This window comes from Hylobates moloch, unplaced genomic scaffold (genome assembly GCF_009828535.3).
Source record: "Hylobates moloch isolate HMO894 unplaced genomic scaffold, HMol_V3 SCAFFOLD_24, whole genome shotgun sequence".
Lineage (NCBI taxonomy): Eukaryota > Metazoa > Chordata > Mammalia > Primates > Hylobatidae > Hylobates > Hylobates moloch.
In genome coordinates this window covers 23,607,371-23,634,995 of record NW_026652299.1, presented here as the reverse complement: position 1 = coordinate 23,634,995, position 27,625 = coordinate 23,607,371, and the positions used below count along the sequence as shown (strand labels likewise).

General features: G+C 43.4%; 1 protein-coding gene across 4 annotated transcripts in view; it reads left to right on the top strand.

Moving 5' to 3' along the window:
• Positions 1-13,460: 13,460 nt before the first annotated feature.
• CCDC93 (coiled-coil domain containing 93) overlaps positions 13,461-27,625 on the top strand; it is a 95,775-nt gene continuing 81,610 nt past the window's right edge. For 2 of the 4 annotated variants that reach the window (XM_032145624.2, XM_032145622.2), the window contains exons 1-4: positions 13,462-13,648; positions 19,209-19,322; positions 21,054-21,148; positions 26,972-27,083. In XM_032145624.2, the coding sequence (XP_032001515.1) occupies positions 13,607-13,648; positions 19,209-19,322; positions 21,054-21,148; positions 26,972-27,083 (363 nt within the window). In that variant the 5' untranslated portion in view covers positions 13,462-13,606. Of the gene's footprint in view, positions 13,649-19,208; positions 19,323-21,053; positions 21,149-23,115; positions 23,200-26,971; positions 27,084-27,625 lie in introns of those variants that run through there. The other 2 variants (XM_032145623.2, XM_032145625.2) reach the window with 2 other exon arrangements.

Below are 27,625 nucleotides of genomic sequence, written 5' to 3'. Positions count from 1 at the left end.
AAATTTAAGGTCACCTACCTAACAACTGTTTAGAGCAAGGAATAAGCAATCATAAGATTGATGGTCTAAAGTGGAGAGAGAGAGATTTTGAAAACTAGAAAATGCAGAATATTTATTTATTTTTGAAAGAGGGTCTCACTCTGTTACCCAGGCTGGAGTACAGTGGCACAATCATAGCTCACTGTCACCTTGAACTTCCAAGCTCAAGCAATTCTCTCACTTCAGCCTCTGGAGTAGCTGGGACTACAGGAGCACACCACCATGCCCAGCTAATTTTATTTTTTGTAGAGACAGGGCCTCGCTTTTTTGCCCAGGCTGGCTTTGAACTCCTGGCCTCAAGTGATCCTCCCACCTGAGCCTCCAAAAGGGCTGAGATTATAGGTATGAAAAGACAAATAAATCTAAGGACCCCAAAATCACTAAGCCAAAGAGAAAAGTCAGGCTGGGAACTGTGAAGGGCAAACCTGCCTCCCATTCTATTCCTAAATAAGATGGCTACAAAGATAAAAAAGCTACATACCTCCCTCACAATTTGTCCACAAAATAATTCCTTGTGGACAAAGGACAGACAGAACTCAAAGTCATCCCTCTGCTCTCAGGAGACAAATGCACAGCTGATTGCTTCCTTTGATTTAGTGGAAGGCTAATCAGAAACCCAAAATAATGCAACCATTTGTTCTTTATCCACCTGTGACCTGGAAGCCCCCCCCTCCCCACTTTGAGTTGTCCCACCTTTCCAGACCGAACCAATGTACATCTTACATATATTGATTGATGTCTCATGTCACCCTAAAATGTATAAAACCAAGCTGTGCCCCGACCACCTTGGACACCTGTTGTTAGGAACTTCTGAGGCTGTATCACGGGTGCATCCTTAACTTTGGCAAAATAAACTTCCTAAATTGATTGAGACTTGTCTTAGATACTCTTTGGTTTACACAGGCTGAGCCACCATGACTGGCTAGAAGAATCTTTAAAAAGCTGTAAGATCTGCTTCTCTCTGTGTGTCTGCATGTCTATATGTATTACGTGTATGTGATATTTCTCTACTAAAATATATGAAAAAAAGCTCTAATTTGCTTGAAGAAAACCTAAGCAGTTAGATCAAATATTTTAATACCTTATAGTTCATGTGATTTGAGTAAATCTTTGGTAAATAGGACTAGTTTATTACTATTGTTGTTTAAACAAAAACAACTGTGTTTTGTGATCAGGAAAATACCCATGCATTTAACTTTAGAGTTCGTGCTTAGCATTTGCCTGCTATAAAAATGGTTAACACGGGCCAGGCGTGGTGGCTCACGCCTGTAATCTCAGCACTTTGGGAGGCCGAGGCGGGTGGATCACGAGGTCAGGAGATCGAGACCATCCTGGCTAACATGGTGAAACCCTGTCTGTACTAAAAGTACAAAAAATTAGCCGGGCGTGGTGGCAGGCACCTGTAGTCCCAGCTACTTGGGAGGCTGAGGCAGGAGAATGGCGTAAACCCGGGAGGCGGAGCTTGCAGTGAGCCGAGACAGAACCACTGCACTCCAGCCTGGGTGGCAGAGCGAGACTCCGTCTCAAAAAACAAACAAACAAAAAAAAAGGTTAACACAGAAATAACTCAAATGATGGCTAGCCTTGTTTAATGGGCAATTCAAGAATTATTGTTAAGAATGAGTAGACTAGGTGAATATAGACAGGATAAAAGTTTATAAATAAAATTTTCATGGTTTCAAAAATCTTTGTAGGTAACTTAAAGTTGTGTTATAATTAATAGATTCTCATGAAATGTCTGAATCATTTTTAAGTATGATAAAAGGCTGCAACATTAATTGCTGCATATAAGTTTAAGTTTGTTTTTGGCTTCTTGAATTGTACAAAAAGACAAAGTGCATTTAGGTCTGTTAGTAAATGTGTTCTATTCCACATTGAAAAATTGTACTTTAGCCAGATAAAACAGATGGCACATGCATGTAGTTCCAGCTACTCAGGAGGTTGAGGCAGGAGGATTACTTGAGCCCAGCTTGTGTAACAGAGACCCCATTTCTAAAAGAAAAAGAAAAAAAGAAAATTTTTACCTTCAGGAAGCACATATTTCTAGGAATTATGAAATGGTGCTAGTCGACAGAATTGGTTTGCAACTGCTAAGAATTAAAAACTATAATTAGTATATATAATTAAAACTACTAGAAATAAGGGGAACAATTCAATATGCTAAGCAGGAAAGTGAGAGTGTTTTTGTTGAGAAAAATTATAAGGAAGGCATAAAGGTGTGCTTTTTTCTCTTTGGAAAAAAAGTAATTTGTCTAATTTTGATATTATTTAAAGGTTCTTTCAAAATATGGATTTAGGAACTAAAAAGAAGCAAGGCAAGAGGGAACCTGTAAGCAGGATTTTGTGTTTTATCAAGATAATTTCCTATGCTTCATACTGTCTTTATTAGTCTCTGATTACTTAAGAAAATTGAGTTAAAGGGTTTTTTCCTACAAATATGCATTTTTTTTTTTTTTTCCCCCGGACAGGGTCTGGTTCTGTTGACCAGGCTGGAGTGTGGTGGCATAATCTCAGCTCACTGCAACTCCTGCCTCCCGGGCTCAAGCCATCCTCCTACCTCAGCCTTCCAAGTAGCTGGGTCTACAGGAGCATGCCACCGTGCCTGGCTAATTTTTTGTTGGTGTTGTATTTTTCATAGAGACAGGGCGTATTAGTTCATTTCCACGCTGCTGATAAAGACATACTCAAGACTGGGCAATCTACAAAAGAAAGAGGTTTATTGGACAATTCCACATGACTGGGAAGGCCTCACAATCATGGCTGAAGGTGAAAGGCACATCTCACATGGCAGGAGACAAGAGAAGAGAGCTTGTGCAGGGAAAGTCCCCTTTTTAAAACCATCAGATCTCATGAGACTTATTCACTATCATGAGAACAGCACAGGAAAGACCTGCCCCATGATTCAATTACCTCCCACTGTGTCCCTCTCATAAACACATGGGAATTCAAGATGAGATTTGGGTGAGGACACAGCCAAACCGTTATCACCGGGTTTTGCCATGTTGCCCAGACTGATCTCAAACTCCTAGACTTGAGCAATCATCCTGCCTAGGCCTCCCAAATTGCTGGGATTACAGGTGTGAGCCACTTCCCCCAGCCTTGCAACTTCTTTTAATTAAAACTCTGGTTAAAGGAATAATTATTGTTTCATAGTGGCCTGTGATCCTACTTTTGATCAAGTGTTTTGAAAGTTTATTTTCGACAAACTTCCTAAAACCAAATTACAAAATTAAGTCTTTTTGACCTTGAACCAGCTGTTGGACAGCCCAGAGGGCCCCTGGAAATGCAAAAGAGAGATATTAAACAGATTAGACAGCTTATTTGATTCGTTAAATCACATGAGAAACTTTGTCAAACAAGAAATGGAATTTAACCTTCTTCGAGTTATATCTGTTTGTCTTCAAGGAAGTTCATAATAAGGATAGAAAGAACCCTGGCAAGTACAGGTTTCTGGTGGAACTTTAAGGTTTTTTTTTTTTTTCTTTTTTTTTGATACCGTTGGATTGGGTAAGAATTTCTAGAACTCTAATGAAGAAACTGATGGGTTTGTGAAACTGCTAACCAAGATCAAACAGAACAAATATTTATTACATGAGACTGAATGAACTGACAAGAAAGAATAATGGGGCTTAATGGCGTTTTAAAAAGGAAGTATTTCTGATTCTTCTAATGTTCATTATCCCGATTTAAGGGAACCTTTTTTCTTTCTTTCTTTCTTTTTTTTTGAGACAGAGTCTCGCTCTGTTGCCCAGGCTGGAGGGCAGTGGCACTGTCTCAGCTCACTGCAAGCTCCGCCTCGCGGGTTCACGCCATTCTCCTGCCTCAGCCTCCCGAGTAGCTGGGACTCCAGGCGCCCACAACCACACCTGGCTAATTTTTTGTACTTTTAGTAGAGATGAGATTTCACCGTGTTAGCCAGGATGGTCTCGATCTCCTGACCTCGTGATCCACCTGCCTTGGCCTCCCAAAGTGCTGGGATTACAGGCCTAAGCCACCGCGCCCAGCAAGGGAACTTTTTTCTTTTAAGCTAACTATAACTTATAGCAATTTGCTAATGCATACTTTTGTAAACAAAAATGGAAACATTTGCTTTTGTTCCCTACCTGATCCCTCCAAAACTCAGGAAATAATTCATGGGTATCCTTATTTTTGTTTATGATGATATGGTCATTTGCATAAATTCAACAAGAATCTGTTCTCTTTAACATGATACAACTGAAAACATTGACTATATTATCAAAGCTTTGACTGGAATATCATATTTGAAAACATGCATAGGGAGTCTGGCTTTAAGGGCAAAGTCTGATGTCTGCATTGGTTTGACTTCCTAGCATCGAGAGGTTTTATTTATTTATTTATTTATTTTTTTGAGACGAAGTCTTGCTCTTTCACCCAGGCTGGAGTGCAGTGGCGCGATCTCAGCTCACTGCAGGCTCCACCCCCTGGGGTTCACGCCATTCTCCTGCCTCAGCCTCCCGAGTAGCTGGGACTACAGGCGCCCGCCACCTCGCCCGGCTAATTTTTTTTTTCATTTTTAGTAGAGACGGGATTTCACCGTGTTAGCCAGGATGGTCTCAATCTCCTGACCTCGTGATCCGCCCGCCTCGGCCTCCCAAAGTGCTGGGATTACAGGCGTGAGACACCGCGCCCGGCCTCGAGAGGTTTTAAAAAGTCCAGTCTAGGCCGGGAGCAGTGGCTCACGCCTGTAATTCCAGCACTTTGGGAGGCCGAGGCAGGCGGATCACGAGGTCAGGAGATCGAGATCATCCTGGCTAACACGGTGAAATCCCGTCTCTACTAAAAATGCAAAAAAAAATTAGCCGGGCGTGGTGGCGGCCTCCTGTAGTCCCAGCTACTCTGGAAGCTGAGGCAAGAGAATGGCGTGAACCCGGGAGGCGGAGCTTGCAGTGAGCCCAGATCGCGCCACTGCCCTCCAGCCTGGGGTACAGAGCCAGGCTTCATAAAAAAAAAAAAAAAAAAAAAAAGTCCAGTCTAAGATTTGTTTGTCAAAATTATCAGCAAAGCAAATTTAAAAGGAGCCTGTATGGTTATTCTTGTTGTACTTACACAAATAATTAGGCCAAGTTTGAGACTAAACTTATTTTAGAAACAAATTGGTGTTATTGTGATTATTTTTAGTAGAAGTGGGGATGACAATAGAGAGAAAAATTAGGTTTCAGAAGAAAACCATAGTACACTTGTTGTTCGATCATAGCCCTGTTCATTGTTTTCAAGTTTTTATTATTTATTTAGGGTTGGATCTTAAATTCCTCAAGTTTACTTCAATATCTGGCTACAACTCTCCAACCAAGAACAAAAACTGCTAAGCTGGACAATTTTACATAAGTTTCAGGGATAAAGTCTCATGCCTGATGTGTAGATCACATGGAGAGCTCACCAGAATGCCCAATGCCACAACCCAAGGAGGGAATCATGGGAACCCTGGTTTATAGTCAGTGGGCCAGAAGCTGAGGTCAAAATCTGAGTTTGTAATTGGCATGTGAAATGGGGTCAGGCTCCTAGGACTGAGCCCTCACCTATGCTGAGCTCTCAACCCAACTTTACCTGGCTGTCTCCAAGTAAGTAGGATCAGAATAGCAGGACACCCAGCTGGTGTTTGCTGCAGAGTTGCTTGGTTGGCATGTGGAGAAAACCCCCCACACATCTGGTGTCAGAAGAACTCTGTGATTGTGAGTAGAGAGTAGGGAAACATACTTAGGTTTTTCCCATATATATATTCACACAAATATATGTGTGCATCTTAGTATAATTCTTTTCATCTTATTTGATTTCAAGATAATGAAAGTTGTATTCTTATTGCTATTTATTAACAGGAAGTCTCTGATTAATCCAGAAAACAGTATTTTTTGGTCTCTCTTCTAAAGTAATTTTCATTTTCTCTCATTTAGTTTTCAAATGAAAGCTTGATAGAACTACAATTCCAAGGATAATGTTATGTAAACACAGTCTATTTAGAAGTGAAATTCCTGAGTCAATTGTTTCCTTTCATTTCTAGACAGTGTAAGGATAGTACTTGAGTGGGTGCTATTAACCCCCTCCCCAAAACATAAATGGTAATAGGGATTCTTTGTGGGCAGTCCTGCCACTGGAGACATTTGAAACTCAAATTCCATTTCTATAGATCAAAGGCTAAATCACACTGGTGGTAAAACTAATATGTTTACAAAACAAATTTTGATTTAAACAAACCAACAAAATTCCCTTTGATGGCTCTCATTGCACTTAGGTAAAATCCAATCCCCTCCTGGTGGTCCCCAAGGTCCTGATGGGGCCAGGCCATCCAGTTGGCACCTAGTGCTCCTGCTCCAACCCCTCAGATGCAAGCTCCTCCCTATTCATGGCCCCCTCTCTGTTGGAAACCTTTATCCCACTCCGGGTCTAACCCTCTTTCATCTCAAGTCTTACATGTTGTATCGCTGGAGAAACTTTTATTAATTCCCACTCAAAACTGTTCCTCCTGTTCCTCTTTTTCATCCCACTTTTCAACTCATTATTAAAGGCACTTATTTCAACATGTGTCATGTCATCTGTGCTGTGATGATTAGTTGACTGTGCATGCTCATCCCAGAGCTCTGTTTTCTTTCTTTTCTGTATCCAGCATTTTTCAGACAGAGGGCTGGGCGTGCTTATGGCATCTGAGGGAACAATTCTTTGTACAGTTTATAAGGTTATGCATGATAATGATGCTTAACGAATAACCCCCAAACCTCATTGGTCACAACAAACACTGATATCTCACTCGTGGGCTTGGTGCTCGGCTGGGCTTGGGGCTCAGGTCTGCTCTGCTCTCTCACTGGTGTTTCTTGCTTGAGGGCCCAGGTGGAGGGAGGTATGGTTGCCTGAGTATGCGTTCTCCTGGTGAATGGCATGAGCATAGGAGAGTGAGGGAACACAGAATGGTTCTTAACACCTCACCCAGAACTGGCACAATCTCCTATCTGCTTACATTTCTCTGGTCGAAGAAATTTTTATGACCTAAAATCAATGGAGGAAGTTTGATGTCTTTAACAACTGGGTGCTAAATGTTGGTAATGCCTCTGCTGGGGTGGGAATGTTTGGGTTACCCCAAAATCTATATGTTGAAATCCTGACTCCCACAAGGTGATAGTATTAGAAGATGGGAGGTGATTAGGGCTCTACCATAATGAACGGGATTGTGCCCTTATAAAAGAGGCCTTACAGAGGCTTCTCACCCTTCTACCATGTAAGGTGACAATGAGAAGCTGTACATGCATAAGAAATGGGACCTCGCCAGACATTATATTTGGCAGTGCCTTGACCTTGGACTTCCCAGCCTCCAGAAGTGAGGAAAATAAATTTTTTGTAGTTTGTAAGGCGCTCTATAGTATTTTGTTATAGCAGCCTGAAGAGACTAAGACAATCTCGCATGCTCTGTGAAAACTCCAAACTGCTCCTTGGTCCTGAATCTCTACCCTCACCCACATTGAGAGCCCTTCTCTGTACCTGGCACAGAAGAGGCACAGAATGAATATTTGGTGAAAAATTAACTTTGCCAAACTGCCCTCCAAGAACTGTTGTAAAACCTTACTGACTAGGGAATGCTACTGGCATTTGTTTAATGTCTTTTAAGCATTATTTTTTCCATGCAAAAAGATACCACATTTTAACCTTTTAGAATAAGGCTGAGTTTTTTTTTCAGACATTTAGTGACAATTTCTTTCAGAAATTCTCTATTCAAGTCTTATGCTCATTTTTCTATTAAATTTTTCTTCCTCATTTGGAAGAATTCTTGTCACAGGTAACAAATATTTTTCCAGTTTGCCTTTTAAATGTTGTAATAATTTTTTGACAGGCAGACATTGTTAACATTTATACAGCCTCATCTCTCACTGTTTTTGTTCATGGCCTGCTGAAGCACACATTTTCACTGCATCAAATGGACAGACTATAATGTACGTAATCAGTCTCTTATTATGGGCTATTTACATGGTTTATAGGTTTTTTTTTTTCTCATCAGTAACATTGTGATGAAGATCTGATATAAGCCCTGAAAGTGGAAGTATCATATCAAAGAAAATTTTTAAGTTCTTAATGTATTTTGTCAAATTACTATTGAAATCTTACTTCCTAGGCCCTATAACTCAGTTCCCCTAAACCCCAGGACTCACATCCCAGACACCCCTTCATCCCAAGACCCACATCCCAGATCTTCATACCCCAGGCCCTGCTGCTGAAGTCCTTACTGGTCAGCCTTGTGCTGAAACAAGCAAGGAGAGAACTGAGAGCAGGACTGGAAGGGTAATGGGAAACTGTCCAGAACACCTCAGATGCTCCTTCTGCCAGCAATGCTTTCCCCTGAGGCCCTGCTATGGTGCCCTTTTGGGATTTAGGTCTCTCTCAAATGGCACTGCAAAGCCTAATCCTGGCCCCTTCATCTAAAAGTGACTCTGACTCTAGCTATTCTTTATTGCATTACACTGGTTTTTTTTTATATTATTATTGTTGTTGTAGTTTCCATTGCTTGTTTTTTTTTTTTTTTATTGTAGAGACAGGTTTTTTGCCATGTTTCCTAGGCTCGCCTTGAACTCCTGGGCTCAAGCAATCTGCCTGCCTCAGCCTCCCAAAGTGCTGGGATTACAGGTGTCAGCCACCACACCCAAACTACACTGTTTTTTCCCCCCTTTAATAGCACTTATTTCTACCTGATATTATCTTATTAATTACATGTTTAATTTCTGTCAGTAATTATCTTGTTTGGTGTGTTGACTGCAGTATCTGCAGCATCGAGAACAGTTTCTGGCATAGAGAAACTCTTCTCAAATTGACTGCTCATTGGAATTACCTGTGAAGGTTTGAAAATCCCATTACCTACCCCTGACCAAAAGAAAGAATTGTTTAGTTATTAAATCACTTTACCAAAAAATGTAAATATTATTTTCTCCAGGAGATAGAGAATGTAGCAGATATTCTCAAGCATGTTTATTTACTACTATGTAGTTGGGCCCTTGTTGAATCCTTTTTAATGTAGCTAATAGAGTGTGGTTGTACAAACTATGAAAGTTATTGAAATTCTTTGATAAAAGTATCATCTTGTGGGGAAAAACGTATTGGAAGAACTCATCCAAGTGTGTGTGTGTACACGCTGTGTTTTTCTAACCTTCAGTCCAGAAGTAGAAGGGGTTTAAATCTGCTTGCACTGCCTGTGCCTCCATTATGTTACTGTAGAAATGTGACATGCTAAATATAGGATGGTGCATTATAAAATTGTACCACTTGAGAATAGACCAGCATGCCATTAAGAATTTTTAGGAAGAACTCATTTAACCTAAGAGCTCTTTGTTTATGGATTTTGAATTTTGTATGCCACTGTGGTCTATAAAGAAACAAACCCATAATGAAGTCACTATTCACTACTGTGTTGTATATAAAACAATATGTTCCAAGGCAAAAAATTCAATATTCATGCCTCTCCCTAGCCCAATTAAATCAGAATTGCTAAGGGTGGAATCCAGGTGATTCCAATGCGCAGCCAAGTTTGAGAGCTACTGACATAGAAGAAACTCAGCAATATTTGTTGGATGGATGGATGGATGGATGGATGGATGGATGGATGGATGCATGGATGGATGGATGGTTGGTTGGATGGGTGAGCAAAAGAACATGGGGAATGAGAAATTTTGGGCTCTGGTTCTAGCACTCTCTCTAATGTGCTGTGTGACCTCGCTGTGTCACTCCACTTTACTGAACACCCATTGTTGCACTACATGTAGAAGGAATGAGAGAAGCCTGGAGACAGAATAATTGAAGCTTTATAGAAAACTTCCGGCCGGGCGCGGTGGCTCACGCCTGTAATCCCAACACTTTGGGAGGCTGAGGCAGGAGGATCACGAGGTCAGGAGATTGAGACTATCCTGGCTAACACAGTGAAACCCCGCCTCTAGTAAAAATACAAAAAATTAGCCGGGCATTGTGGCGGGCGCCTGTAGTCCCAGCTACTCGGGAGGCTGAGGCAGGAGAATGGCGTGAACCCGGGAGGTGGAGCTTGCAGTGAGCCGAGATCGCGCCACTGTACTCCAGCCTGGGTGACAGGGCGAGACTCTGTCTCAAAAAAATAAAAAAAAAAAAAAAGAAAGAAAACTTCCTCCAGAACAAAGCTAAGCCTAACAGGAAGCTCTTTACTATGTATATTAGGCCATTCTCACATTGCTGTAAAGAAATACCTGAGACTGGGTAATTTATAAAGAAGAGGCTTAATTAACTCACAATTCTACAGGCTTTACAGAAAGCATGGCGCCAGCATCTGCTTGGCTTCTGGGGAGGCTTTAGCAAGCTTACAATCATGGTGGAAGTTGAAAGGAGAGCAGGCATGTCACATGGTGAAAGCAGGAGCTAGATAGGATAAGTGCCACACTTTAAAACAGCCAGATCTCTTGATGAGTGACTCAGTATCACGAAGACAGCACCAAGGGGATGGTGCTAAACCATTCATGAGAAATCCACCCCAATGATCCAATCACCCCCCACCAGGCCCCACCTCCAACACTGGCGATTACATTTTGACATGAGATCTGGGTGGGACAAATATCCAAACTATATCACTATGGTACCTCTTTACCCACGAACTGGAAAGTATTTGTGAGGCTCCAAAGAATCTTGCAATTAGAAGAACATCACACAACTCTGTACTCAGTGTACAGAAGAGAGACAGAATGACTGACTTCTAGTCCTCAGATATCACACTTGGGAGACACAATTTGTGAGGGTACCTGGAGGGAAGGGAAAGGGAGAGAGATGGATCGATCTGAGAGATTCCCCACAAGCCTCGTTCTCTGCATTGGCTGTTAAAGGTCTTTTTCAAGACTGTGAAGGGTTTCTGCTCTTAAATATGGGCTACTCAAACTTTCTTTTTCTTTTTTAAGAGACATCGTCTTGCTATATTGCCCAGGCTGAAGCGCAGTGGCTATTCATGGTCGTGATCCCACTACTGATCAGCACAGAAGTTTTAACCTGCTCTGTTTCTGACCTGGGCCAGTTCACCACTCCTTAGGCAACTTTGCTCCCTGGAGGTCACTGTATTGATGCCAAACTTACTGCAGATCTCTGATTGGCATAGCTTACTAAAGCCCAGAACTCCTGGGCTCAAGAGATTTTCCTGCCTCAGCCTCCCGAGTTGCTGGGACTATAAGCAGGTGCCACCTAGCCCTGTTCAAACTTTCTTGACAGATATCATGGCTGTTTTGCTGAGATCTTTTTTTTTTTTTTAAGCATGCCCCATGCCCCTCAACTCTGTTACTGTCACCCTACACCTGTTGTAACATAGGACAGTTTCTTTACTTTTCTTTTTCTTTTTTTTTTTAGACGGAGTTTCACTCTTGTTGCCCAGGCTGAAGTGCAGTGGCACAATCTCAGCTCACCACAACCTCCGCCTCCCCAGTTCAAGTGATTCTGCTGCCTCAGCCTACCGAGTAGCTGGGATTACAGGCATGCGCCGCCACGCCTGGCTAATTTTGTATTTTTAGTAAAGACGGCATTTCTCCATGTTGGTCAGGCTGGTCTCGAACTCCCAGTCTCAGGTGATCCGCCCGCCTCGGCCTCTCAAAGTGCTGGGATTACAGGCATGAGCCACCGCGCTCAGGAAGGACAGTTTCTTACTGAGGAAGTTAGCTACTCATGCTTATTTAAAACATTGCAAAACCATTATAACAGGGAACTCAGGGTGTGGCCTGAGTCCTGTTATTCTCCAGGCCCTAGTCTCCAGGCTGCTATTATATACAGCTGTTTAGGCTTGCCTGCTATGTGAGATCTTACTACCTGTTCCTAGGCATCAGTACCTGTCGGGTCACTCAACAGTGGCCACAAGTTATTATCACTCTCCATTCCCCATCAAGCTATACCATTTCAGTGAATGACAGTTTTAAAACTACAAAAACAACACATTTGGGAAGTTATGAGAGTAGAAATTGAAGTTTATTGGCTTCACAAAGGAAAAGAGCAAGATATACCACACAGAAGGGTTCCCATCTCAATACCTTAACTTGCATATTCAGATTATTCAAATTATTGGGGACCAGGGGTTGGGGATGGTGCACAGCTTTGAGTAATATTTGCTAGTTATATTTAAGAACAAAATGGCGTCGTTAGGGCACTTCCAACTACTTGTGAGCTCTGGCTCCAGACAAACTTCTGTCTGTCAGGATGAACTCCAGGAGGAGTACCAAAGGTGCAAAAATAAAATAGAAAACATCATTGCATATACATACATACATATATACACACATATATACACACACACACATATATATATATAATTTTTAGACAGAGTCTTGCTCTGTCACCCAAGCTGGAGTGCAGTGGTGTTATCATAGCTCACTGCAACCTCAACCTTCCTGGCTCAAGCAATTCTTCCACCTCAGCCTGCCAGCTAGCTGGGACCACTGGCACCAGGCTAATTTTCTTATTTTTTGTAGAGATGGAAGTCTCACTATGTTGCCCAGGTTGGTCTCCAACTCCTGGGTTCAAGTGATCCTCCCGCCTCGACCCCCAAAGTGCTGGGATTACAGGCATGTGCCACGGCGCCTGCCTACTCTTTTAAAGATGCTAGGGATGCAAAGAAGAGAGGAAAGCAAACACAAAACCTTTTTGATCTCAAGGAGCTAAAGGTCTGAGTCTGACACTTCCCATCCCACACACATATACAGAGGGAAGAATCTCTTCTCCAGCAAAAGTTTTCACGGAAGTCATCTCTTTCCTCATCGCTTAAAAGAAACAAAAAGCCAAGAAGCCGTTATGCAGCGGGTGTGGGGGCCTGTGACCTTTTGTCTAGTTGCCATCCCCCGGGACCGACAAGGGGTACACCAAATAAGGGACGCGGCGGCTAAAATGACGTGAACATAGGAGTCCGCATTCTCTGAGATGTCATTCCTCCAGGAAGACCCAGAAACCGTGAATAGGGCGGGGTGGTGGGCAATATCTAAAGCGAGGTTTCCTGGGAAGGCGATGCCACTGGCCAGGACGCTGGAGAGGGCAGCGGGCGTGAAGAACCCCTTCTCAAGGAGTCCGTTCCTGGGCCGTATATGGAGAAGTCTATCCAAGCGTGTGTCTGTAAGGTCTAGAGCCGGGCGTGCATTCAGAATCCTCAAGCTCATCTGTACTTGGACTCTGACCCTGAAGCCAGAGGGTTTCCGAAGTCTGATTCACCGAGGGGACAGGACTTATTTGGGGCATCCGATGGCAGTGAGAAGAGGAGGGAGCCGGAATGCAAAATATTGTCAAGATGCAGGAGGAACCCCTCTCAAGGAGCGCCACGGAGAAAACTTCAGAGCACCAGCGCTATGATCCAGCACAACGCCAGGACCCGCAGCCCAGCCCACCTCTCCCCGGGCTGCTGTGGCGCAGGCGCAGTGGTGCCGCGCTCCGGCCCCAGCGCGCATGCTCTGCCCGGCTGCGGCGCTTCGCTGGCGGCAGCGGCGGCGGCAGAGGAAGTTTCCGCTTTGCACTCCACCCCGGTAGCAGCTCCGCGGCAGAGACAGCTTCCTCCGGACGCTTGGCGGGCTTCGCTCTCGCCTTACGACAGCCCGGTCGGATCATGGGGTTGCCCAAGGGGCCGGAGGGCCAGGGTCTCCCGGAGGTAAGAACGTCTCCTCCTTCCCTGACACGTCCGGGTTCCTGAAGAGAGGGCCGAGCCGCGGGGCGGCGGGCTGAGCCGGCCCTGGGTGCGTTAGGGGCGCCCCGCCCCCTTCCTCAGGTGTATCCACCTCAGGGAAGAGCCGACCCTCTTCTCGGAGGCGGGGAGCAGGTGCCCCTGCATGGGTAAGGGGCAGCGGGCGGGTGAGGACAAACTTAAGCCGCTCCCGGGTCTCTTGGGGCGGAGGTGGCCTTCCTAGCCCGACACCTGCCCTGACGCAGCCTCACGCGCCGCGGGGTCCTGGGCTCCCACCTTTCTCCTTGTCCGGGACGGGCTGCCCCACCCCGCGCCGCAGGGCTAGCCCCGAGGGCCGAGGCTGCTGGGCGCTGGAGTCACGAGACCGCTCTCCGAGGCGGTTCGGGCTCGGGTGGTGCGAAGGGCGGTGACCTTGGGACGCCTACCGCCACCCCGCAAGGTCCCGGCGGCTCGCCCCACCCGCCTTGCTGTCGGGAGGGAATGCCACCCTCCTTGCGTTGACCCGGGTCAGGGCGGCGGGAGGAAGTTTGGGAGACTTGCGCGCACCAGGGAGGTGTCCCGCTGGGTCAGCGCGCCGGGGCGTTCGGGATGGGACGCACTCCAGGGGTGCTGTGTGGCGGGGGACCCAGCTCTGGGCGGAAAGGTTGCAGCTTCTCCAGAAGAGGGCGGGGTTCTTTTCCAAAGGTGTTTGTTAAGTACTCACTTAGTGCTAGGGAGAGGGTCATGAGTGGTTTCCGGATTTCCACGTTTGCTGGGAATACAGGGAAAGTGTATTCGTTTTCTTTTGGCTGCAAATACCACGTAGCATCTCATAGGTAGTTTGCATCTGTCGTCCCTTTCAGTTGATTTTACTCAAAGGATAGTCTAGTTTACTGGATTCTGGAGAGAAATGGAATCCACGCCGCACCTCGGCCTTTTTCCTAAGGTTCTGGAGCAGGCATTGGGCAGGGTGACTGCTTGCGTGATGTGGGGAGTCGTCCCTTCACACTTACCTGCCAGTGAGCAATGTTACTCCTCTGCACTCCTCCCAAATCCTCAGTTCTTTCGTATCACAAGTATCCACTAATTGAGGGGTCACTGTGTTCTGTGTCCAGAAGCTGGGAATATATATAGTCATGAAAGGACAGATTTGTCTGTCAGTGTGTGCTCCCAGAATGCAAGTCCATTTTGTTGTCTTAAGAAAACCTAACAAGCATAATGTTGTCAGAACCCCTGTATTAGGTAAAACCTTACATGCACGTTGCTTGGGATGGGACCCAGGATAGTCAACAATAGGATTTGTACTGTGACATTTGAAGTTTTCTTTTTTGCCTCTTCTGTATTCTAGGCTCTCATCAAGTTTTTGCCTGGCCTTTTGCTGTAGACCTCTGTCTGGTCTCCCACGTTCTACTTTAAATCCCTCCAGCCCAATATTCCACAGTACTATCAGTGGAGGTCTTTCTGGGGGGAAAATAAATTAATTAATGAAAAGTAACCTGCTGCTGTGTGTCCTTCGTTTAAACTTTCACTGACTGCTAAGAGGCCACACTCAGCAGGTCAAGCAATAACTAAATTATCATTTAGTTCAGAAGCTAGTAAATATAAATATGGATAGTCTGTGTTATTAGGCTGTCACTAGACCAGTTAATTCATTAAATTCATTCTTTTTTTTTTTTTTTTTTGAGACAGAATCTCACTCTGTCACCGAGGCTGGAGTGCAATGGCGTGAGCTCGGTTCATTGCAACCTCTGCCTCCCAGGTTCAAGCAATTCTTGTGCCTCAGCCTCCCCAGTAGCTGGGATTGCAGATGTGAGCCATTTTTTTTTTTTTTTTTTTTTTTTTGAGACGGAGTCTCGCTCTGTCGCCCAGGCTGGAGTGCAGTGGCGCGATCTCGGCTCACTGCAAGCTCCGCCTCCCCTCAGCCTCTCCGAGTAGCTGGGACTACAGGCGCCCGCCACCACACCCGGCTAATTTTTTGTATTTTTAATAGAGACGGGGTTTCACCGTGGTCTCGATCTCCTGACCTCGTGATCCGCCCGCCTCGGCCTCCCAAAGTGCTGGGATTACAAGCGTGAGCCACCGCGCCCGGCCGAATTCATTCTTTTTAACCCTTTACAAAGGTAGCTAGACTTGGCCTGCCTTCCAGCTTACAACAACTATAGTGGACGGAAATTGAAAGTGTATTGGGCTTTATGTAAGAGCTCATTGTTGTTCGTCTTTGTCAGAAATTTAGTTTTAACAACTGGATGTATTAACCAGCCTGGTGGATTTTTATCGCTTCAAGAGAGGGTCTTTCATTCCTGGCAGATCAGGCAGTGGCTCTTTTCCATTTGATTTCAGTGTTAATCCGCTAAGTGAATTTGGAGTCATACATTCCCATTTAGTGTCTTGTGCCAAAATTACTTCACAAATTATATTGCAAAAGTAAACTTCTCCATTCTAGGGGTGAGTAGATGGAAGCCTGGGCCCTGCATCTGTAGTGGGGTGGCCAGTGGGTGCCCATTAGATAGGTGTTGAGGCAGTGATGATCCTATTTTTTGTTTTTTGTTTTTTTTTCTTCTTCTTGTGTTTTCACAATAAATGATTGAACAAATGAAGTGTTCCTGTTTTACAGCCCAGAAGTTTTAAGAAAGTACTTATATTATCTCATTTTCTTTTTCTGCTGACTTGAACCACAACTACTCTTTAGCTTCTCTTTTCTTAGAGTGTTTTCACTTGTGGATGTTTCTCAACTATCCCAGATTTTTTGCAGAAGGGAGAGAAGGTGTGAATAATTTATATTACTTAAGAAAATTTTTATGTCCACTAGGAACTAGTGAATGCTAATCTTCAGGATCCTTAATGGACTGGACCGGGGTCATTTCAGAGACGGATGTAGCTCAGTGCTGTCACCTCCCCCAAGCCACACCTACTCTATTGCAGGGGATTATCAGTCACTTTAATAATTCTGTATTAACTATATTTTAATATGTATATTCCCTTTCCTGGCAGTTTATACATCAAAATAAACTTCTTTTCATTGTCAGGGATGTGACCACTGAAACATTTTATTAATACATGACTGGTTTAGGTTCATTTACTTTAGGTAAGCATTAGTAGATCATTCTTTATTTAATAAGTGTGTCCTTGGAGCTTAATGCTGTTTGGATTCAGAGGAGTAAACAGCACTATATATAATATATAGTCCTCTCCTTAATCAACCAGTAGTCTAGTTGGAAAGACAAGCATGTACATAACACTAGATATCTCACTTAGAAGAGGTTGATAGTTATATGTACAGGATAGACTATAAATAAAATAGAAATGCAGGGGAGAGTGGCTATTTCAGGATAGACTTGTGAGGGATGGTGTTGAATGGGAGATGGAATTTGAAAATGATTTCTCAATGGTTAGAGAATATAGCCATGGCCATCCATGTCTTGATTGTTTTTGGGGTAGTTAAAGGATGAACCTGAAAAGATAGTTTGGTGGCCAAAGATCTGAATGTGAAACCAGACATCTGGAGTTTATCTTACAGGCAGTGTGTGTGGTGCATTGTTGATAAGGGCTGGGAGGGTGAGCTAAAGAGGGATAACATGAAAGCTGTGATTTAGGAAGGGATGAGCAAAACAAATTAAAGGAAGAAAGATGAAGAAGCATTTGCAAGAGTCCTGGAATGAAGTATGAATAAAAGGGAAGGGAAGATAAACGTGAGATGCATAGTAAAGGAAGACTTAACAGGCATTGTTGGGTAAGGGAGGACTCAGAGATGAGTATGAGCATGTGAACTAGGGTATCTTATTGGTGTTTTATATAAAGAGATGGTTTTTTATTTTCTGTAGCAAAGGAAGAGAGGAAAGGTAGTTCATGATAGTAAATAGATGAAGGAGTATTAGAATATTTAGATGGATATAAGTATTAGATAAAGATTGGGGTAAAAGGAGGATATAAATTAAAAATTTTAAATCAAAATGCTGAGATACGGCCGGGCGCGATGGCTCATGCCTATAATCCCAGCACTTTGGGAGGCCGAGGCGGGTGGATCATGAATGAGGTCAGGAGATCGAGACCATCCTGGCTAACACGGTGAAACCCCGTCTCTACTAAAAATACAAAAAAAAAAAAAGCCGGGTGTGGTGGCACGTGCCTGTAGTCCCAGCTCATGGGGAGGCTGAGGCAGGAGAATCACTTGAACCTGGGAGGCAGAGGTTCCCTCTGGGATCTGAGTGCAGTGAGCCGAGATTGCACCACCACGCTCCAGCCAGGGTGACAGAGCGAGACTCTGTCTCTAAAACAAAAACAAAAACAACAATAAAAAACAAAGCAAAATACTGATATACATATATTAGATGAATTTATTATTTTTAAGGCAATCCTATTATGTGGCAATAATCACCCTTTAATATATCTGGATTGGAAGCCTTTCATATATTTGTTTTCGAGATCAAAAAGGGAAGTACAATGAAGGATACACGTTTGAATTCCCTTCTTCATTTCTATGCCTGTTGTCAGTAACTTCTGGATGAGTATAACTTTTTTTGTTTGTTTGTTTTTTGGAGATAGAGTCTTGCTCTGTTACCAAGGCTGGAGTGCAATGGCACAGTCTCGCCTCACTGCAACCCCCGCCTCCTGGGTTCAAGTGATTCTCGTGCCTCAGCCTCCCAAGTAGCTGGAGTTACAGGTGTGCCCCACCATGCTCAGCTAATTTTTTGTATTTTTAGTAGAGGTGGGGTTTTGCCATGTTGGCCAGGCTGGTCTCAGACTCCTGACCTCAAGTGATCGGCACCCCCCCTTGGCCTCCTAAATCGGTAGGATTAGAAGCCTGAGCCACTGTGCCCAGCCAAGTATAAAGTTTTTGAGACAGAGTCTTGCTCTGTTGTCCAGGCTGGAGTACGGTGGTATGATCTTGGCTCACTGCAACTTCTGCCTCCTGGGTTCAAGCGATTCTTGTGCCTCAGTCTCCTGAGTATCTGGGACTGCAGGCATGGGCCACCAAACCTGGCTAAGTTTTGTATTTTTAGTAGAGAGAGCGTTTCACCATGTTGGCCAGGCTGGTCTCGAACTCCTGACCTCAAGTGATCTGCCCGCCTCAGCCTCCCAAAATGCCGGGATTACAGGTGTGAGCCCCCATGCCGGCCCTAAGTCCTAAGTGTAAAGTTTTTTTTAGAAAACACCATAAAACCTTGTTCCTGTTTGTAAGGAGTCATAATCCATTTGAGAAGACTGTCAAAGTAAACCATGGGTTAGAGAAAAAGGAAGTATTATGCTCTAACCTTCCTTTTCCCTGGATTCCTTCAGCATGTGATGAGTAGTGTATACTACTTGGGCATGTGTCTCCCTCACCTATGAAGATTAACAGCCCGTTGAGGCCCGCGGACCCATTTGTGACTCCAGCAACACTGTCCACATGCTTCTGTGTGACACTTGCTGAATTTTCAGAGAATCTATTGTGATGATGTAGCCAATGTCATCTACTCCTTAGCAATGAGATTGTGGCATCAGGGGATATACCTGGTATTCTTTTATTCAGCATATCTTTTACCAGCCAAACTTTTACCTTTTGTTTTAGGTGGAAACAAGAGAAGATGAAGAACAAAATGTCAAGTTGACTGAAATTCTGGAGCTCTTGGTTGCAGCTGGGTATTTCAGGGCAAGAATTAAAGGCTTGTCACCCTTTGACAAGGTAAGGGGAAATCTTTCTAACCATTACACTATCTTTTGTCGGAATGACATGGTTAATCTTAGCAAAGAAAGGAGGAAGACATGATGTTTTAATTTCCTCCATGTCTGTGTTTCCATTTCTTCCTAATTCAGATTCATTATGGAAGTGTTCAAACTTCTTTTCAAAGACAAAAATGATGTATCAGTGAATACGTCAGTTCCTTTCCTGTGCACAAAGCTTTAGGAAATGCAAAGAAGCAAAATAAATAGTTCCTTCTTTCAAGGAATTTACAGTTTGGGTGGGGATTATAAAACTTATGGAAAATAACATAATCAGAGTTAATAATGAGCCATCCCAAGTCAGCGTGCTCACAGACAGTTGCCAGATATTCTGCGGATAGTAAATGCTCTGATTGAGGATGAGTGAGAGATCGCTATGCAATGAAATCTTTTAATTCAGCAGAACCTTGAATGATGATGCACAAATCATAGTAATAGGTGTTGAGGACACAGAGGAAAAGCAGAGGCACAGTTCTCAAAGAGCCCAGTTTCTGTAGAGTGGGGATGAGAGACAAGTGAATTAACAGGCACAGAATAAATGGCATGGTGCAGAAAGTGCCACTGTGGACTGTGCACAGAAAGGACACATTCAAATCAGACAGGGCAGGCTGTGGAAGACAGTGCTGAGTGCTCCACGGGGTCACAGTCCTGGCTGTGCCTAACAGAATCACTCTGGGTTATTTTATAATACAGAACCCAGGATTCACTCATTGAAATTTTGGTTAGCTAGGTCTGGGCTTGGGCCCTGGAATCTGCATTTTTATTGGGCAACTCATAAGAGTCTAAAAGAGCCAGGGGTAAGATTTACTGTTTTGTTGTTGTTGTTGTTGTTTGTTTGTTTAAGATGGAGTCTCTCTGCCACCCAGGCTGGAGTGCAATGGCGCAATCTAGGCTCCCTGCAACCTCTGCCTCCCGGATTCAAGTGATTCTCCTGCCTCAGCCTCTGGAGTAGCTGGGATTACAGGAGCCTGCCACCATGCCCAGCTAATTTTTGTATTTTTAGTAGAGAGGGGTTTCACTACGTTGGCCAGGCTGGTCTCGAACTCCTGAGCTCGTGATCCACCCGCCTCGGCCTCCCAAAGTGCTGGGATTACAGGTGTGAGCCACCGCACCTGGCCTTACTGTTATTTTTTTCTAATATCAAGCTGTGTCTGAAAAGGATTTTGTTTCAAAATGGGTTTTTAGTCTTACTCTCATTTGCATCTCAGAGAATTCCTGAGGGAAAAGTAGAGCCAGGGATTCTCAGGTAGATAAGAAAAATAAGATGTATGGAAACAAAATGTCAGCCTTGCTGCCCATGTATCTGGTCTATAAAACACAGAATTAATGTCTGTCATTTTGACTATAAAGAGGATCTATGTACAGTATGCTCATTTAATAATAAAAGTCAGCTCCTCAGTCATGCCAGCCACATTTCAACTGCTCAGCAGCCACATGTGGCTAGTAGCTACTGTACTTGTCCTTGCAGATAACGGAATATTTCTGTCACTGCAGAAAGTTTTCTGTAACTGTGCCATTTTAGATTAATTATACTTGATGGGGTAAGGAGGACACACTCTCTCTCTCTCTCAAGATATATAATTTTGTATGTTTACTGAGTCTGTTAGAGCTATTTATAATTCACCTACCTTCCACTTCTTCCATTCTCCCCAAACTAAAAAGAGAAAACAAATATTTTCTTTATGTCTTGCAGGTAGTAGGAGGAATGACTTGGTGTATCACCACTTGCAACTTTGATGTAGATGTTGATTTGCTCTTTCAAGAAAACTCTACGATAGGTCAAAAAATGTAAGTTTTTCTATGGAAAACCTAAAGGTGGGGAGAAGGGAACTAACTAACTTTTGAGTGTCTACTGTGTGCCAGAAGTTGGTTGGACACTTTACATAGTTTATTTTAACTTTTATTACAAGAGGTATTATCCCTGCCTTACAAATGAAACTGAGACTTTAAGAAGCCACGGTCACACAGCTAGATCAAAGTTTGTAGTGACTACTTAGTTTATCTTTCCAAAGACAGCTAATATCGGTGGAAGTTGATTAGGAGGAGGAAAGGAGATGCTTTCCTTCCCCATTGCCTCTGTGTAAAGCAGAGCCTCACTTTGCCTGTCTTCAAGAGAAAGCAGCATGGTCTCCTTGCTAGAGATCTCACCTGAGCATTCCCTGCCCAGTCTTTTGTAGCACAGCAGCTCACCAGGGGCTTGGCCATTTCGTTAGACCATTTGGGATACCTGGTTCTTCTCCCAGCCTTCCAGTGGGTCTCTGTGTGGCCTTGGTACAGCCATTCCTTCTGTGGCCCTCAGTTCTTTTATCTGTCAGAGGAGAGATTCCTGACCTCAGATATGTATGATTCTGTGACAGTCTGTTTATTCATTTTTCTGAAGTATTACCCTCTTCCAAGAGAAAACACTTCCAAAAGGAACAAAGGTGTTTTATAAATAACAGGAAGCAATAATGGTGGGAAAATGAAGCAAAGGGGGAAAAAAAAAGTGGGGACAAAAGGCAGAGTTGGGATAAGACTACCACAGTGATGGATCACAAAATGCTTTGTTTTCCTACGATTGGCCAAAGATTTGCCCCTGTATTTCTGACAGCCAAGCGGGGGTGGTATCTGTGAGTAACTGAGCATCAGGAATGTTGAAATTTACTTTATATTTATATAGCATTTTCCCCTGAAGTTTCTAATTGCCTTTGTTTTTTTCTTGTTGACAAAAGAAGCATATGCCTTTAGCTGTAGCTCAGATCAGCCAGCTTTTTTTTTTTTTTTTTTTTTGAGACAGAGTCTCACTCTTATCACCCATGCTGGAGTGCAGTGGTGCCAACACCATTCACTGCAGCCTTGACTTCCTTAAGTGATCCTCTTACCTCAGCCTCCCGTGTAGCTAGAGCCACAGGCATACACCACCACACCCAGCTAATTTTTAAATTTTTTGTAGGGATGGGGTTTGTCCAGGCTGGTTTTGTCCAGGCTGGTTTTAAAACTCCTGGGCTCAGGCGATCCTCTCGCCTTGGCCTCCTGGGATTAGAGGTGTGAGCCACCGCACCTGGCCTATGCTTCTTAATCAGGCTGTTCACTAGCATGAATTCTTTGTCTTCTTGAGGATGCTTTTCTTGGAAGCTTCTGTCTTTAAGTTGATTGCTTCCTATACCTGTGGCACCCTTGATGTGCTGGTATTTCTTTTCATTGGATTTTTTCTGTGCTAGTTTTACCATTTCTTGGATTCCACATGTGCTTTCTTCCTAAATTCCCCTTGAGTTTTCCAGTGGTTGTTAGGCCCCATTTTCATTTCGATATCCTTAGGGAATATGATAGATTCCCATCAGTGGCAGCATTCCATTATACTTTTAATAGATATGGGAACACAGTATTTTTCTATGTCTTCTCAATTCCTTGTCTGTATTTCTGAAATCTAAAAGACACTGAAAACTTTTTTCTTCTTTTAGGTTTAGCTACAAAGCTTATTTGGGAGCAAAACATAACCTGAATTGACTGAATTTATAGCTTTATTGATCCCACTTATGTGACTATTCATAAGTTTTGCTGAATAAATTTTTTTTTATTATAGAGTGTGACTCTAGAGTGTGACTCTAGATTTTCCTGGGTTCTTACATAATATATAATACGTACCCCTTAGGTATTCTAAGGAACTAAATCTAAAAAATTCAGAATTCTGAAACACATCTGACCCAAAGGGTTTGGATAAGGGATTGAGGATGTGTTATATTCTCTGGTTAAGTGCTTGATGTGTGTCTCTTAAGTGCAGAGCCATGAACTGTAACTGTGGGCAAAGCTGGAGACGGGTTTACGTGACTAAGGACCCACCAGACTCAGCAGTGCATCAGGTAGCTCATTCTTTATTATCTGTAGAAGACATGTTATAGCCACAGGGTACTGAGTCATCTAAAAATCTTTTCTGTTTGGTTTTGGAATGTGTTCTGTTTGGTGTTCCCCCTGACCATAGAGTTTCTGGCTAGGTGCAGTTTAGACTAAAACTGCCTTATGTTTGCAGTTTTCCAGTATATCTAGTCAATTTAATGAGTGGGCTGGATGTATGTCCAAGGAGCACACTTGCCTGTTGAAGGCATGGTTGTCTCTCAAGCTGTCTTCTTTGTGTGCCCAATTGAGGCCTTGTTCCCTGTCATCTTTCTTTGCTGAGCGTTCCATAAGCTTCTATCCTCTACTTCTATCCTCTTCTGAAGCCCCATTAACAGAGGGTCCTATGGCCAGAGGCCCATAAATGAGATTTTACATTTATAACTGAGTTCATTTCAACAACAAACATTTTATTGGGCATCTGTGTTCCAAGCACTTGCATGTGTATTTTATTATTTTACCTTCACTACCGCCTTTGAGTAGGGATTGTCCCTAGTTTTATGATAGAAGTATTGGACCTGGACCAAGTTACTTGCCAAAAGTTTCAGAGTTGGTGGTGGAACTTGAATTTAGACCCAGGTTTAATTCACTGTCTTTCAAACTGTTTGCAGTGGAGAAGAAAACAGTGCACTGAACGCTCTTAAAAACTAAAGGAGTCAAACTAATCACAGCTGGGCATGTTAAAATCTTAGTCTAGGAAACCTGCCTGGTGACCTCTGCAATTGTTAATTTCCGTGATTTTTAGGAAATCTGAAGGATCCACCTTGAGCCGCAAAGAGAAGCTGAAAGGGGATTGTTAGATTTCTGGAAGAAGTCTTTCTCACTTTCATTTCCCTACCCCCAGCCTGCCTGCATTTTCCTCCATGTCCTCACGTTGGCTGCCAAGACTGTCCAGACTTGGCAGTAATTTCTGAGAGGCGGGTTTAAGAGAGTTGTAAATCCTAGGATGACCTGTGATAGCCTTCTCTCTGGGACTTTATGAACTGGGTGAGTAGGCTGGCTCTGAAGAGTGGCCAGGAAATGCCATGTCTGAAGGCAGGGGGTTAGGCTGGATGGTGTTGTGGGTCCCAGCTTCTTGTTTTTAAGCTAATATGTGTGGTTCTAGGCAATTGGTAACTCTATGCAAACCAATATATATGTAACACAAGAGGGAGCTCTCCTCCTGCTGAACCAAAATGTAACTAAGGAAAGTCTGTATTGATCACGTGCCCCTGTATAGTTAGTTAAGACTTGCATTAAGCAAAACCAGGACTGATATTCATTTTCATTTGCTAAGCTTGGAGTTTAGGCAGCAGTACCAGGTGAACACTCATCTCTTCTTACAAGTTTCAAGGAAATTAAATAAGCTATGAGAGTCTGATGGAGATCAAAATTTTAAAAAAAAGCTTATCAGACAGAGAACCTTAGATATGTTGCCAAATGGGTTTGTTAGTGCTTCACTACCAAGCTATCCCATGTGAGTCCCAAGCAGACCTGGACAACCACAGGCTTCCCTTGTAGGGCAGGCAACACATTTTATGGCAGAAAAGATGCATGTGTCCCAAAGACAGGCTGCCCAGAAAGGAAGGGCGCGAGGAGTGGCTGAGAGCTGCATGACAATTTTCTTCTTCCTCTCAGGACTTTTGTTTTGTTTTGTTTTAAGAGACAGAGTTTCACTCTGTTGCCCAGTCTAGAGTGCTGTGGCATGATCTTAGCTCTGTGCAGCCTCAAACTCCTAGGCTTAAGTGATCTTCCTGCCTCAGCATTTTGAGTAGCTGGGACTGTAGGAATGCACCATTATGCCTGGCTAATTTTTAAATTTTTTTATGCAGACAAAGTCTTACTGTGTTGCCCAGGCTGGTCTCAAACTCCTGGCCTCAAGTGACCTCCCTCCTTGGCCTTCCAAAGCACTAGGATTACATGCATGAGCTACCATGCCTGGCCACTCTCAGGACTTCTGGATAAATCACTCTTCACCCCTTCTTCTGTTGGGGAGGAAGGGTGAGGGGGAAGAGGCATCAAATATTCTCCTATATGCTTCCCTCCTAGGAGGAAGATACTCCCTCTCTTCTATGAATGTGTGCAGTGAGGGATTAATCTCCCCCCTTCTATATTTTTTTCTATTAACACATTGGATCTGACATTTGATCTTATGATCAGTGAGGTGTTACTGTTGTCCGCAGCAGTTTTAACCTTGGTCCCAACTTGTGAAGCTATTTTCCAGATACCAAGACACTGTTTCTTAATGTGTTCTCTAGTGACCATTCCCTGGGGGGCTGCTTAACTTTAGCTCTTAGGTCACCTAGTTACTGTTAATACTACGACTGAGGGGTGAAACCTACTAAGTGAATCATAGATAAGACAGTAATAACTCTCACCCAGCCCTGAGTCAGATGTTCATCTTGAGGGTATCTGTCTCCTTGGAAGGATTATTGAACTGCAGAAAGATAAAGGTGGACAAGACTTCTTTGAACAAGAAACACTTTTGGGAGACCCAAAACTTGTTGAATTTGAAGCACCTAGTAAGTTCTAAGTGACCCTTGTTTACCTGGACCTTTGTCTATTAGAACATAGTACTATACTTGTTTATAAGGCCACAGTAGCTGCTGTGACTGGCTAAGATTTTTTAAAGGGTCTTGTGTAGCAATGTAACCTATTCATGTAGGCTGAGCCAGAAGCTCCTATTTCTCCAAATGTCCACAAGGCCATGCCTGGTGACTGCTTCTCAATGTTCCCAGGCTACATACCATGGCTTTGGGGTCAGGCACACCACTGAATAGTATCTTTTCTCTTCCCTTGAGTCTGATCCAATTAAGGTAGTATAAGAAACAGGAATCACATAGCTAGAGATGAAATGCCAACTGATTCGAGAAGGAGGTTTCAGGCTGCAATAAAACAGACTTGCATACAAATCCCTCCACCACTGTTGCCATAAACTGTCCTGCCCCAGCTCAGGGTGAGCTGAGAAACCTCCCTAGCAGGAGAGGATGCTTTCCTCCTGACCTACAGAGAAGAAAACTCTGAGGCCCCAGGAAGCCTGGTTCCTCCCTTCTCAGTCCCACTTTGTGGTCTTCTATAGGAGGAAGACTGAGGCGAGGTGTTAGAGAAAGGTCAGTGTCCCTTATGAGAAGCAGAAAATATCTCTTCTGTATGGAAATAAGAGTGAGAATATACAGTTCCCTCAACTCTAGAATTTATTTTAGAGTATCAAAAAATTAAAGGCTACTATTTATTTTAAAAATATTCTTGTGCCAGAGTAGAGAACTCCAAATCTCTTTTGGAAATGGGGCTCCATGTTTCATGTTAATATTCTGGGTACCTGGTGTAAGGTCTGATAATTATTTGTTGCCCGAATGATATTTAGGATACTTTTTTCAAACTTTTAGAAAGAGTAGATCAGTAAAATGAAATGTAAAAAGAATACGGGGCACTAATAACTTTTTATCTTACTACATAAGGATGTTAAAAAATAGTAACGACTACCTCTAATGTCACCATCATTTCATAAAATATTTTGCGTCAAAAAAAGTAGGAAGAAAAACATTATAAAGGGTGAAGGCAGTTTTGTGACCACACACCCACACACCACTAAATTGTGCTTATTTTTCTCTTTTTGCAGTCGTCTAGGAGAAACGTGTCGTGGTCTGGACTAGCCTGACATGGAAAAGTCCCAGATCCGTCTGTGATGCTGCCCAGACTTTAGAGATGCCATAAAGGCTACTTAGTATACCTCACTCTTTGCTTGTTACTTTTTCTGAACAGAGCTCTATCAGAAAAAATTGTCTCAGTCCTGCCAAGGATGAAATGCCCACACCAGTTGGAGCCCCACCAGATCCAGGGGATGGATTTTATTCACATATTTCCTGTTGTTCAGGTGAGAGTCTCTGTGTGGTTTCTTGTCCTCTTAACATCAGAATTCCTGTGATGGGCCTGGCTTGTCCTGTAATGGGTCCATCTGTCCTGGATCCTGAATGTAATGGGTGTGGTTTAGATTTGGTACAGCAGAACATGGTGGTGTTCGTTGTCGTCATCTTCAGAAGATTGCCGGTCCTGCATATACCCTAGTTTCATGCTGTCACCTGATAAGATCTTTGAATGTTCTCATCTGACTTTTCATTGCCTTTTTGGTAAAGACAGAACTCTGTAGCCTGGTATGCTCTGTTCCCTTTTGACCTATCCAGCTTGATTTCATTCCTTGCTTTTCTTTGTTCTTTTTGTTCTAGCACTCTCTGGCATTCATTCAGATTTCCCGAGGTTTATTCTTCCGCCTGTCACAGTGCTTTTGCGTTGCTGGTTCCTTGGGTTGGAATGCTCTTCCATTCTCTCCTTACCTGTTTAATTCGTATGGCTTACCTTAACCCTTCAGATCTCAGTTCCACCAAACCTCTTCAGGAAAGCCTTCCCTCATCCCCTAAT